Source organism: Lonchura striata, chromosome 13, assembly GCF_050655825.1.
Source record: "Lonchura striata isolate lonStrDom1 chromosome 13, ASM5065582v1, whole genome shotgun sequence".
Taxonomy (NCBI): Eukaryota; Metazoa; Chordata; class Aves; order Passeriformes; family Estrildidae; genus Lonchura; species Lonchura striata.
This window is the reverse complement of record NC_140715.1, coordinates 18,449,470-18,462,161: the sequence shown is the minus strand read 5'-3', so window position 1 is coordinate 18,462,161 and position 12,692 is coordinate 18,449,470. Positions and strand designations below refer to the sequence as shown.

At 43.8% G+C, this 12,692-nt stretch overlaps 1 protein-coding gene across 1 annotated transcript; it reads left to right on the top strand.

Moving 5' to 3' along the window:
- The first annotated feature begins 1,506 nt into the window (after positions 1-1,506).
- Positions 1,507-11,402, top strand: ATP6V0E1 (ATPase H+ transporting V0 subunit e1). Its single transcript, XM_021532128.4, has 4 exons — positions 1,507-1,621; positions 3,199-3,246; positions 8,231-8,357; positions 10,903-11,402. The coding sequence occupies exons 1-3, from the start codon at positions 1,518-1,520 to the stop codon at positions 8,322-8,324; spliced, it is 246 nt and encodes an 81-aa protein (XP_021387803.1). The 5' UTR covers positions 1,507-1,517; the 3' UTR covers positions 8,325-8,357; positions 10,903-11,402.
- The last annotated feature ends 1,290 nt before the right edge of the window (positions 11,403-12,692 follow it).

Sequence of the window (12,692 nt, the reverse complement as noted above, 5' to 3'; positions counted from 1 at the left end):
CCTGTTGTGTGTTTTCTTTCAAAAATATTGATGTGTCCTGCTCAGCATTTAAATATTCCTACTTTCCCTTTGTAAAAAAAAATACACTAAATTAAAAAGCTCTTTGTACATGTTTTTACTGTTGAGAAAAACATTTTTCTCCCTGTAGAGAAATGCTTCAACCAACCTGAAAGAGCAGTGCAATCCTGAAACATCCTAACATAACTGAGAGCTGCTGCAGCTTGTTGAGAGCAGCCCTGCGGTTCAGTGAATTTACTGGCTCGGTGAATGCCCCTCTAATTGCTGCTACAGAGGGACAAATTCAGCTGCCTGAACAGCGCTGGAATCTAAAAAAGAGGATGCTGGCAATCGGAGAAAATTGTTTTAGAAGCCATGCTTTAGGTGGACTGTGGGTTTCTCTCATGAAGGCTCAGAGGTTTTGTCCCTCCAGCTCGTGCTACTTAAAACAAAATTTCTTCACCTTGAAGTGAAGGTTTATTCCCTACGGGACCTTTCCAGGTGCTTGAGCTGCCCTGTGGGATCGTGTCCCACATCCCCAGTTCCCTGAGGAACTCAGAGCCAGCCCCTATTTGGTGGGAGCTTCGTGTCCCCCTCACCTGGCAGCGTGTTTGGGATGGGGTTGGGGAGCCAGGCTGGGGGATCCCATCACAGCCCTGATCCCATTCCTGCCCCTATCCCATCAGAACCCTGATCCCATCCCGGTCCAGATCCCGTCCCAGGGCAGTCCTGATCCCATCCCTGCCCCGATCCCATCCCGGCCCTAATCCCATCACAGCCCTGATCCCATCCCGGATTCCATCCCATTACAGCCCCACTCCCATCGTGGTCCGATCCCACAGTAGTCCCCATCCCATCCCCGATCCCATTCCAGGCTTCGATCCCATCCAGGCCCTGAGCCCATCCTGGCCCCGATCCCATCCAGGCTTCAATCCCATCCCAGTCCTGATCCCATCCCATCCCCGATCCCACCCTGATCTCATCCCATCCCATCCCATCCCATCCCGATCCCAGCCCTGATCCCATCCCATTCCCGATCCCATCCCAGCCCTGATCCCATCCAGGCCCCGATCCCACCCCCGATCCCATCCCATTCCCCATCCCATCCCCGATCCCATCCCATCCCCGATCCCATCCCATTCCCCATCCCATCCCATTCCCGACCCATCCTGATCTCATCCCATCCCATCCCGATCCCACCCCCGATCCCATCCCATTCCCCATCCCAGCCCCGATCCCATCCCATTCCCCATCCCATCCCATTCCCCATCCCATCCCCATCCCATCCCATCCCATCCCATCCCATCCCATCCCATCCCATCCCATCCCATCCCATCCCATCCCATCCCATCCCATCCCATCCCATCCCATCCCCGATCCTATTGCGCGCGCCCCGCGCGCTCCCGCGGCGCCACGGCTCCCTCCCGGCGCGCTGCCGCGGGGCGCGGTGACGTGGCGGGCGCTGATTGGCGGGCGGGGCGCGGCGGGAGGCGGCGCTGCCGCTGCCTCAGAGCGCGGCCATGGCGTACGGCGGCCTGGCCGTGCCCATCATCGTCATGAGCGTGTTCTGGGGGGTGGTCGGCGGCGTCCTGCCCTGGCTCGTCCCCAAGGGCCCGAACCGCGGGTGAGTGACCGGGGGGCACCGGCCTCCTTCCCTTCCGTGCCCCGCGGGTGTGGGGGGAGGCCCCTGAGGCGCCCCGAGGGTGCCCGGGCGCAGCGCGGAGCGGCCCGGGCTCGGCCGAGGGGCAGCGGAACGGCCGAGGGCACTGCCAGAGCCCCGCACGGGTTTGGGTTCCCCCTGAGGCCCTGGCACAGGTGCCCAGAGCAGCTGTGGCTGCCCCTGCATCCCTGGCAATGCCCAAGGCCAGGCTGGACAGGGCTTGGCACCATCTAAGATAATGGAAAGTGCCCCTGCCCATGGCAGGGGGTGGCACTGGATGAGGTTTAAGGTCTTCTCCAACCCAAACCATTCTGTGAAACCTCACAGGCAGAACGTCCCGTGCCAAGGTGGTTCATTGTCAGGCGGTTTTTGAGCAATAACTTCCTCTTTCTTTCCTTACTTGACCTTTCCTAACATACCCCACGTTTTACACTGGGTGAGACTGGAAAGGCTGCACTGGTGGGTTTCTGGGTTAAATGTGTGCTGCTGCCCTTGTCACTGAGGGCAACAACACGGCTTCTAAGCTCAGGTTTTTCCTGCAGTGGTTGTGGCTGCTCAGAGTAAAAAGCAGACAAGTTTTTGTCTTTCTCTTTTCTCTAGGAGATAATGGCTTCTTAATCTCTCTTCCTCTCTCTGACACTTCCTCTACTCCACAGGTACCAACTGTCTTTCCTCTCAGTTCTTTATCTAAACCCTCAATACTCCTCAAGCTCTGACGTTTCCTGCCTAATTTTCAAACCTGATGTGTTTTTCATGCCTGGAAATGTGCCTGTCCTCAGAAATATTTTAGAAAAATGGCTTCCAGGCATGGAAGTATGGGAATTCTGTGCCTCACCAACAGAAGTTACTCACCTACCATGAGGTTTTGTTACTCAGTTGGGGGAGGAAATAGATAGATGGAAATGCCTTTTTATCATTTAAAAAGAAAAAAAAAGCACTGTGCCACTGAGTTCCATGAGCTGCAGAGATCACTGTTAAAAAATCTCTTTTCTTCTCCTCCCATTTCAAACCCATCTGTGTGTGTGTAGCTGCAGTTTTACCATTTTCAATTTCAAGAGCTTGGTTCTTCCTTCTTTTCAGCTTTCCAGTGGTTTCTGACACAGCTGTGTTTCACCAAGAAAGGAAAATTTTACACTACAGCTTTGAGGTTTTATTTTGTGTTCCGTTTGTAGAGCCCTCATTCATCACATAAAATTAAAAGTGACAATTTGACGCTAAAACTTTCTGGAAGTAGAATTCTGCAAATGGAGAGGGCATTTATTGTGTGCATCCAGCTTCAGTGAAGGACACTGCATCAGATTTTGCTGCTGTTCACAGTGGTGTTAAATCCAGCTGTAAACTGTTTGGCAGAGCTGTGTCAGCCCTGCAGATCTGAACCTCTGCAGTTTACTCAGCTGGAAGAAACCAGAACATTCACATTGAGTCATCTTTCATATGATCAAAGTTTAAACTTGTCCTTGTTTGCTGTGGGGTTTTCCTCTGTGCATCTTGTGGTCAGTCACAACACCACACCTGATCATGTTTCTCCTTCCTCTTGGCAGAGTTATCAACACCATGCTGGTCACCTGTGCTGTGTGCTGCTACCTGTTGTAAGTACAAATAATGCCCTGCCTCTTCAGCAGGGCCCGCTCCTGGTAGAACCACAAGTTCCTTTTTTTATAGCCTCAGAGCAGTTAGAAGCTTTTTGAATGTGTCACAGAGATTTAGACACGTTCTTTGACATTCTCTTGGAATTCTGAGTTTTAAAGACCTTCAGTGTGCTGAAGAAATTTTCCCATTGGAAAAATGCTGAATTAAAAGGAACCTGAATTCCTCCTGTTGTCCTCTGACACATAACTCAGCTGTCCTCTGCATGGGCTTGCTGTTCCTCCTCTGCAGTTCACTGCCTCATTTGCTCACAAGTATAATGATACTCGGTCAGTTCTGAGATTTTCCTGATTCTTAAGCTTTTTTTGCCTTTTTTCTTTCCGCTTTATATTTAATTCTGAGGTAATACTAACTCAAACCCACTGAAGAGTTTTGCTTTTAGATTCCTTGAATATATTCTGAAAATCTGGTAGAGTGGTGGGTGGAAAAGCTGCTGCATGGTGGGTTTTTTAGTGAGACTTTGATATATTAAGACAATTTCTGTTTAAATACAGTGTATTTTGAGGCTGCCTCCTTTCTGTAGGAGATTTAGTAGCAATTACATAGTGACTTTTTGAGAGCTCTTCATATGTTTTTTTTTTATCAGCCAGCTGTAGCTGGAGGCTGCAAGACAAAGCTTGCTTGTGTTTTTCTCTCTCTCTTTTTAAAGATTGATCTTGTAAAAAAAATACTATGCAGAAATAACTTTGAAATAATTTGTTATGGAGAGTAAATTGGTACAAGTCTGGTTTGATCTTAAGAGTTAACTTGCTATAAAAATTCTTTGGAGTTCCATTCAAACCTGAGTAGTATTTGTACTTGAACTATTTAGGCATTATTTATGCTATTCAAAGGAATTTAAAATGAATATTTAGAGAAGTGCATCTCAGTGTTGACAAGTTCCAGGAGAGGCTTGTTGGGTTAGACTGTGGTACAACTAACACAGGTTTGGTTTAGCTTAATAATGTGATATTCAGGGTTAATATCAGTTTACACTCTACAAAACTTATTTCTATTCAGAGTACTTGATAGGTGAACTCCTAAGAATGCACTTTTGCTTAATTGTAAAAGTCCAGCAAACTTGGGTCTGTTTTGTACCCACAGAAGTTATTAAATTTAAGTTTTGCTGTGTGGATATGGAAATTAGAGAATTTGTGCAAGCAGCTTGAATTTGGGATTGGAATTTGGGAATCTCAGTACTGTGAAGGTCTCCTTGCCCTGCACATGAAGTTTGGAGCAGCCCAATCTCCTAACAGGTCCCAAATGTTTGGCTAAGAAAGAACAACTTTTCTGGTAATTTTTACTGGGTTGCTGTATTTATGTTACACTAAGTTGGGTGGTTTTTAATTAGGAGGAGGATTGAGGTTTGTTTTGGTTCTGTTTACATTTCAAGTTCTCATTTGGGTTTTTTTTCTACAGAAGCAATGTCCCACTCTTCTAAAACCCTTGAGGTTTGGTGTCTGTATTGTTTGGAGGAGAGTTTTCCTTGAAGTAGAGGCCACGTGGCATCTGCAGCATCCTCTGGGTTGGGATGTGAAATGTGCTTGTTGTAGAATTTCTTAACTTTTGGCTAAAGTCTGTGAACTCTTCAAATGTACAGTTGTACATGACTTGTAGGTTTAGTTGATTATTCTGTCTAAACAGACCCATTATAAAGCCTGCTGTTAATAACATGTTTTATAAACTGCTTTTTTGCATGTCCAGGGGTTCTCTGGTAATTTTGTGGGCTCTAACTTGTTTTCTGAAAGCCAAATTTCCTTTAGCTTTCTCCAGTTATACTCTGGGAAAAAAAAAAAAAAAAAGCAGCAAAATCTTAGGATGTTTTCAACCCTTGGTAGTTGTACCCAACCACAGAAATTGGATTTGTAGTGTCTGCTTGCCAGAATGCAACAAAAAGCAGATTTTTCTCATCGTGTTCCAAGACAGAACTTGCCTCATCACACAGTCTTTCTCTTTTTTATTTGCTCATTTATTCTGTATGAAACTGTAGAACAGCCCTGTTTGGAAAGGGCCTCAAAAGATCTGGTCCAACCTTTTTCCTGTTTTATTCAAACATATGGAAGTTTATTGTTCCTGCATTCTTTTTGTTTTGGAGGAGGAGGTACTGAAAACATTTAAGACTTTACTTTTGGGTGGTTAAAGAAAGAGATTAATTTTTCATACCAGCCTTGAAAAATTGCTCCTGGGAGTTCTTCATTAGATGTGTTAGGATTAAAATAGGTTCTGCTGTCCCAGGTATTTGTGTGTCCTTAGCAGTGGCTGGTGCTGTTCTGTACTCTGTACATCTGTTTAGTCTCTGCTAGACCTGCTTTTATATTCTTTGCGTTACCTTCCCAGTTGAAAGTAGGGAAAAAACAATTTCCTGTCTTCATTAAACACCACTTGATTAACAAATTGATTTTCACTGAAATTAATTTGAAGTCAATCATGTTTCAACTTAAAGCTGTTTCTTCTGTATTTAGATTTAACAATGATAATTTTGAATAACCATAATGATTACGTGGGATTCATTTGGTTGTTCTGTGGAAGATATTTGCATCTAATTTGTGTACAGATCCTGTACCCAGCAGCCTTTTGAAGAATAAACCATTCCCAGGAACCTCTAAAATCTAAGGTAAAGTCCAAGGAGTTACTGCTGCAGAAATCAGAGGTTACACCATATTGTGAGGTACTGCCAGAGTCTAAATCTGTTTTGCTGTGCACAAAGCAGTTCCTGAGCAGTGTCATCATGTCCTAACAGAGGACAGGGTGCTTGGAAAATCGTATTATTTGCTACTGATTCTAACAGGATTAAAATATGGATGCCCAAATTGACATTTAAACAGAGATAGCAGGACCTTAATTTGTAACACGAGCACAGACAGATGGCAGTTGTGGTGGGAAGACCTTTTAAAAAAATCTCTCTGGTACAACAGAAGGGACTTTAATTTCCTTGTCTGAGCTGGATAATTAACAGTAACTGTTCTAAGTGGGATCTGGTAGAATGTAAGGACCTGTGGGTGGCTCGAATGCCATACCTGCTTTTAGCAGCTCTGGAACATTGCATCTTGGATACAGAGGTTGGTTTTACTCTGAATGCTGCGTTTTGTTGTGCGTTGTCACGCTGGATTATTGTATAAAGCAGCGTCACTTAAGCAAAACACGGGAAAAGCTTTTCATGACTTACCTTGAATGCGAGGCAGTTGCAGCCTAAGAACTGCTTTAAATTCCTCACCCTCGCAGGGCAGGGGGAGGAGCTGCTGCTGCCCTAATGCCACCCTGGCTCCGAGCTCGGGTATCCAGCACGGCCCCAACAAACGCCTTTTGAAAGCTCCACGCTGCTTTTCCCAAAGCCTGGTTCCCCAGGCTGAGCTTCTCAGTGTGCTCCCAGCTCCTTTAATTCACAGCCGTGCTGGGCCTGAGCTCGGGGAGCAGCAGATTCGTGCGAGGAGTTCCTTCCTGCTCTGCGGTGGCAAAAGGAAAAATGTGCTTTAACAGGCATTTAGTGTTCTATCCTCCTCCCACTTGTGTTACTTCAGGATGCTGGAGGCAGATGGCACAGTGCTCTTTGGATCTGTTGTTGGATCTGAAAAATTAACCCTCACAAAAGAAATTCCCTGATCATTTAAGAGCTAATTTGCTTTCCTATTAAGTAGATTTAATATCATGCTCTCAAAATACATTGTTGTCACTGCTTTGGACAGCAAAGTAGAAACGTGCCAATCTAAAGGTTTTTGGCTGTTCTCAGTTGTGTCTTGCTGATGTTTTAATTCCTTTGTAGAGCCTGCTACATGTTCCAAGGTTTGTGTGACTGATGGACTGCTGCAGGCTCAGCTCCTTGTTTTAGCTGGGGTTCTATCCCGTGCAAAACTGAAAGGGGCATTGCAAAAAAATATTAGTAAATTTGAGGCGGATTGATGTGTTTTCTTTAAGTCTGGCCCACATCTTTTGCCTGTGGCTGTTGCAGGCAGCCGACCTGCACTTGGTTTGCTGGTCAGAGCATCAAGGTTTGTGTGGAATTTTCCATGACTGCCTAAGCACTCTGATACATTTGTGGCAGCTCCCATTACAAAGCTGCTCTGCTTTTTCTCCTCCTTACAAAGCATTCTAGAAATAGCAGACAGATGAGCCAGTGTGTTCACTAAATGTGTTTATATAGTTAGTATGTAACATAGATTTAAATCCATGGAAGCATCCATTGCTTTTTCTTATTCTTGTAACGTTTACAAAGCAAATATATCTTTTAAGAGTAGAATATTTATTTCTGTTTAGCTTTCCTGGATATTTTCCACAAACTACATTCCTCTTGTTCTCAGTTCTGGCCATGGCTTCTGCAGTGTTTGTGCTCTGCCCCAGTGACAAGGCTGCTGTGCTGATGATCTGGGGTTTCTGTCATATTGGGGTTGTTCTTGTGAGGCTCTTTTTTGTTTGTTTTTTTTTTTTGTGTGTTCTTTTGTACCCTTTTACTTCAGGTCCCTGTTACTTGACCTCTGTGCCAGGTTTAAATTCACTTTTGTTAAATCTCTGAAAAATATACCACGTCTGTCATGCACTGAGAAGCAAATGAGGGAGAGGATGCTTCTCTGAGGTTGTTTTTAAAGGACGCTTCAATGGCACTGAAAAAAAGTCTCTCTTTTATGTTTGCATTTTCGGAGCCCCCAAATACCTGAGTTTCACGTGTCTCAAAACACTTTGCTGTCAGAAGAGAGGTGTGAGGGCAATGCTGTCAGGTGGTTTTGTGTTGCTTTCAATTGAACAGGACAATCTATTTCAGCTGCAGAATAATTTAACTTCATTGCTGCTGGCTGGTCCTTGTGTATGAGCTTGAGCAGAATTTTTATTTGAACCTAGACCTTCCTAAAATAGCCTTTTCTTCTCTGATGGTCCTTGTGTTTGGACAGCCTTTCCATTGTCACAAGCTGTCATTTGGCTGATTGGTCTCTCTTGGGTTGGGGGGGTGTCTTGCAGTTGGCTGATTGCAATTCTGGCTCAACTCAACCCTCTCTTTGGGCCGCAGTTAAGCAATGAAACAATCTGGTACCTTAGATATCACTGGCCTTGAGGATGTCTGTGCTGTGCTGCAGTTCATTGGCAGGTGAGTATGATCAGATTTATTGATATATTTGGTGTGTTAAAGCTTCAGGAGAGATTGAGTAGTAACATGAGCCGTGTGCTCAAACTGCTGTAGGTATTTCATAGGAAAAATATGTCTTTCTGTAGGCTGCAATAAAACATTTTGGATGTTAGTCTTGATTGGATACATGAAAAGCTTGAACTGAAATATTGGCAAGTTATTTTTCTTTCTCTCCTGTCGTGTAGTGCTGTGTTCAGGGCTTGTAAGGAGAAGAAAACATTCATTCCAAAAAAAACCATATAATTGAACTGGGGTAACATAAGTGGATTTCCTAGTCTTTGCCAATTGTTAAACCTCTCCTCGAGCCTGCTACCATTTAATCTAAGACCTGTCCTGATTTCCAAGGCAACACAGCATTACCCTCATTCATCTGGGAAGTTGGAATGGGAGCTGCCATTAGAATGTTCTTTATCTCCTGAGCTCACAGCTTGATGGTTTATTTTGTTTTTAATGACAGCCTGTGTGCAGCTTTAATCCCAGGGGAGCATGGTGGTTGCTATCTGGGCAGTGCTGCTGGAATGTGGTTCTTGCAGTTCCTGGGCTTTTGACAGGGCCAGCAAAAATAGTGTTGTACTAAAAGTATCTTGATGCTGTTTGGCTTGTTCAGGAGGGCAGCATTTGGAATTGAAGATTCAAATGAAGGAAATGCGGAAACAAGCAGCCATGATTATAATTTTTAAGCTGGTAACTGAATAATTAAACACATTTATTTTGTCTTTGTAGAACACAGCTCAGTACAGCAGGCAGTGCCAGTTGATGTTATAGCTCTGTTAAATGCTACCTGGGGAGTGTCCTGGACATTTGCTCCCCAGTTTCAGAGAAGGCTTCCTGGCAACTGGGATATTGTCAGACTGGGCCTGTGTGTGTGTCTGCAGCTCCTTTTAAGCACCAAGCAGAAGCTAAAGGTAGACTTGGCCCTGCTTCAACTCCAGGCCTGTAATTAGCTAAGTCAGTCAAGCAGAATTTTCTAGGAGCATTTTCACTGCTTGGGTGCTAACATATAATTAGTTAGCTAAAACAGAGAACAGTGTGTTTTGGTAATGGGCACAAAGATCCCTGAATCCCATAGGATGATTCAGTTGCCTGGGATCTGAAATTGGAGTTATCTGGACATAAAAATTGGGTTTCACAGTCTTCGTGTTGAAACCAGCAAGGACAGGCAGGAGGTGAGACACAACCTCTGGACTCCTGCTAACAGAACCAGGAACCTTTCCTCTCCATTTCAGTGAAGGATTTTCCAGAGGACTGGAGTTAAATTGTACCAAGGAAGAGAAGGAACTTGTGTGTTTGAAGCTGACTGCAGAGTTTCTGAGGAGCTGTAATTTAAAAACTTATTAATGGAGCATTTCAGCCCTGCGTAGCACATGCTGTTTTGTTACATGAAGAGTTTGTTTTAACCTTTCATCTGATTTTATTGGCTTGATTTTGGAACAAAATTAAGGTTGTTGTCTCTGAAAAAGAAAGATTTAGAAAAGTAAAAGCATATAATAATCCTGAAATATCTGTTCTTTGTTGTTTGAAATGTGCTGTCCCAGGTCACACCCCTGCAGTGTTGTTTGAGTGCTGTTGCAGGGCTGAGGTGCTCCACGTCCTGTCCTTGCTGCTGTGGAGTTTGTGCCTAGACAGGAGCTGTGAGTGAGATTCCATCTGATAAGAGCTGGGATATCTCTCTGACACTGCATGGATTTCCATCAGTGTAGCAACCAGTTATTTCTGGATTTTCAGCTGTGCTTTTCCAGCATTCAGGGAACATGTACTATACTTGTTTCTGCCTCCTGTTCCTTTCAGTTGAGGTTTGGGTGGACAAGTATGGAAAATGCAAGGAAAATAAAGTGCTAACTCCCAAAGTGGAAAGATCCTTAAAAATAAGGATGATTAAAGCAAACCCATTTTACTTCACTGAGCAGCCTGAAAGTGCTCCAGTGAGCTCCTTGTGTTCTGCTGAGGAACTCTGCATATGCTGGCTTGATTGATCTGTGCCAAATTCCACAAGTTTGCTCTGTGTTTTCAGGCAGTCTCCCTCCCATCCAAGGGATGATTTTATAGCAATTCAGTTGATACATCACCGAGTTAATGGCTTGGATGGCAGCGTGTAAGAGCACACAGAGCTCTGTAGCCATGGTGAATCCAGGCTGTGCACTATTCCAAACTGATCCAACAGTGCCTTTTCTCCTTAGCTTGGTGAATTCTCAGTCTGTGTTCTCAGAGCAGGAACTGTCTTTGTGCAAGTGGAGAAGGGCTGGCATCCAGCTCACTGGGTGCTGTTACAGCAATGAAAACATTTGAGGGAAATAGTTGTTCTACCAGCTTGTAATGTAACTAAAACTACTTGTAGTAACTTCAGAAATGAAACTGCCAAGAAAACATCCACACAGGTGAATTATCTCCAGTTCTTGACATTGCTCAGTGTGTTTGTGGAATGGAGATTGCTGTGGTTAACAGCCAGGCCTTCGATTAGCAAACTGTCTCCGTGGAAGGAATAACGAAGTTGCCTCTTGCTTTGCAGGTGAAGAAGAGATGAAAAGCTCCACTGACCCAAAGGTGCCCTTTCTGTAGCTGGTTGGATATGAAGCCTGCAGTAATGCCTTAACCTTTCTAATGTTCTTCAAGTGGCTTCTTCTAAATCCTGGTGTTTTTTCCTACTTTTCCATTTAACAGAGTGCCTAATGCAATTTATACTCCTCTTTGGTACTGTCAATTTTTGATGTTAACTCCAGATGTGATGAAAATTTCTGTTTTTACGGGTCATGGAATCACATTTCCTGTTCATTTTATCTGTAATAACTCTTTATATTTGCAGGTCTTAGTTTGTCTGTCATTGTGCTGTTCACCCCTGTTCTGTTTGCACTGGACAAAAATGTGCAATAAACTGTGTAAGGAGAGGAGAAAGATTGGTACCACGTGCTGATGGCAATTTTTTTTTTCCAAATGAATTGTATTCTTGAGAAATCTGGCCTTAAATTTCTCATGCCTGGAAATAAAACTAATCCTCTGCTTGATACAAAACGTTCTCGTGCCATGTTTAACTGTTATTTTTCTGTGTGTTTAATTGGATGCTTGGAGCTGAGCTGAGGATATTTAGATGATATGGATAAATTGTAATGAAGTTAAATAGTAGGAATAAATGGGAGATTGTTGCCTGTGTCGAGACCTCTGGGGTTTATGTATAATAGGATTAAATTTGTAATTTAAAATTGCTGAAAGGTGCAGGAATAAGTGAATGCTTGGCTTGAGAGCCTCTTTTCCAGGAACTTCTCATTGTCTGAGGGGTACTCAGAGTAGCAAAGGAAACATGGCTAATTTGAATGAAGCCTTCACAGTGATTTTGACAGGAGGCTGATTTAATCCCTGGCACATTTGGAGGATATTACAGGAGCAAATGGTTTGAATTGAACAGCAAACATTCCCGTTGTTTTGGACCTGAGCTTTGCACGTGGAATTGCAGACCTGGGAAAGCACATGGCAATGTAGGCAGGATGTTCCTGAGGCTCCTCAGTGTCAGCTGAGTCCGTGGGATTGGGGTGGATCTGGGCAGTTGTTTGCTGAGGAGCAGCTTCAAAGGGTATAAATGCTGCTCTCTGAATGCTTCCTTACCACGTGTCCAGATAAATTACAATTATTCCCTTTATTGCTGCGCACAAGGACATCATGGAATGGTTAATATTTTATTTGCTTTTCCCTCTTGGATAGCACCACTAACATGTTCAGTGGGACAGCACTCGTTACTAGACAGGAAATTCCAAATGTAACATGTAACATTGCAGTGATCCAAAACTGGACAGTGTGAATTGCAAAAGAAGGAAGAACGTGCGCCTTATTACAAATAAGCATAGCAGCTGTTGGGACTGGAATTTTTTTGACATGTTGCCTTCTAAAAGCCATATTTTACCATGCTAGATGTTGTACACCATCATGTTACACAGTCTGTACCAAAGAATTCCTAAGAAAATTTAAACCAAGTGATCATATAAAAACTTAAAGTTGTTTGATTTTTGAGGTGTGTGGAGAATAAAATATGTTGACATTGTATGGAAAGAGGGAGAGAAATACGCCAAGATGTCGTTGACAGATTTTAAGATTTTGAAATGTGTTGATCTGCTTGTCATATTTATCCTGAAGTGAAATACCCCAAGAGAAAACACTCAATGACAAACAGAGCTGTTTTTTGTGTTACCACTGTCTTTAACGAGCTTTCTATTTTAGGTTCTAAGCTATCACTCCGTCTAGAAGAGAGAAGTAAAAGAGTTCCCATGGGATGTCTCACTGGTGCTGAATTGAATGGAAAGAGATATTCCA

Coding starts and splice junctions, on each gene's coding strand:
- ATP6V0E1 (XM_021532128.4), top strand. CDS start 1,518: ATGGCGTACGGCGGCCTGGCCGTGCCCATCATCGTCATGAGCGTGTTC. Junction 1,622..3,198: donor CCCAAGGGCCCGAACCGCGG/GTGAGTGACCGG, acceptor TCCTCTTGGCAG/AGTTATCAACACCATGCTGG. Junction 3,247..8,230: donor GCTGTGTGCTGCTACCTGTT/GTAAGTACAAAT, acceptor GGTGTCTTGCAG/TTGGCTGATTGCAATTCTGG.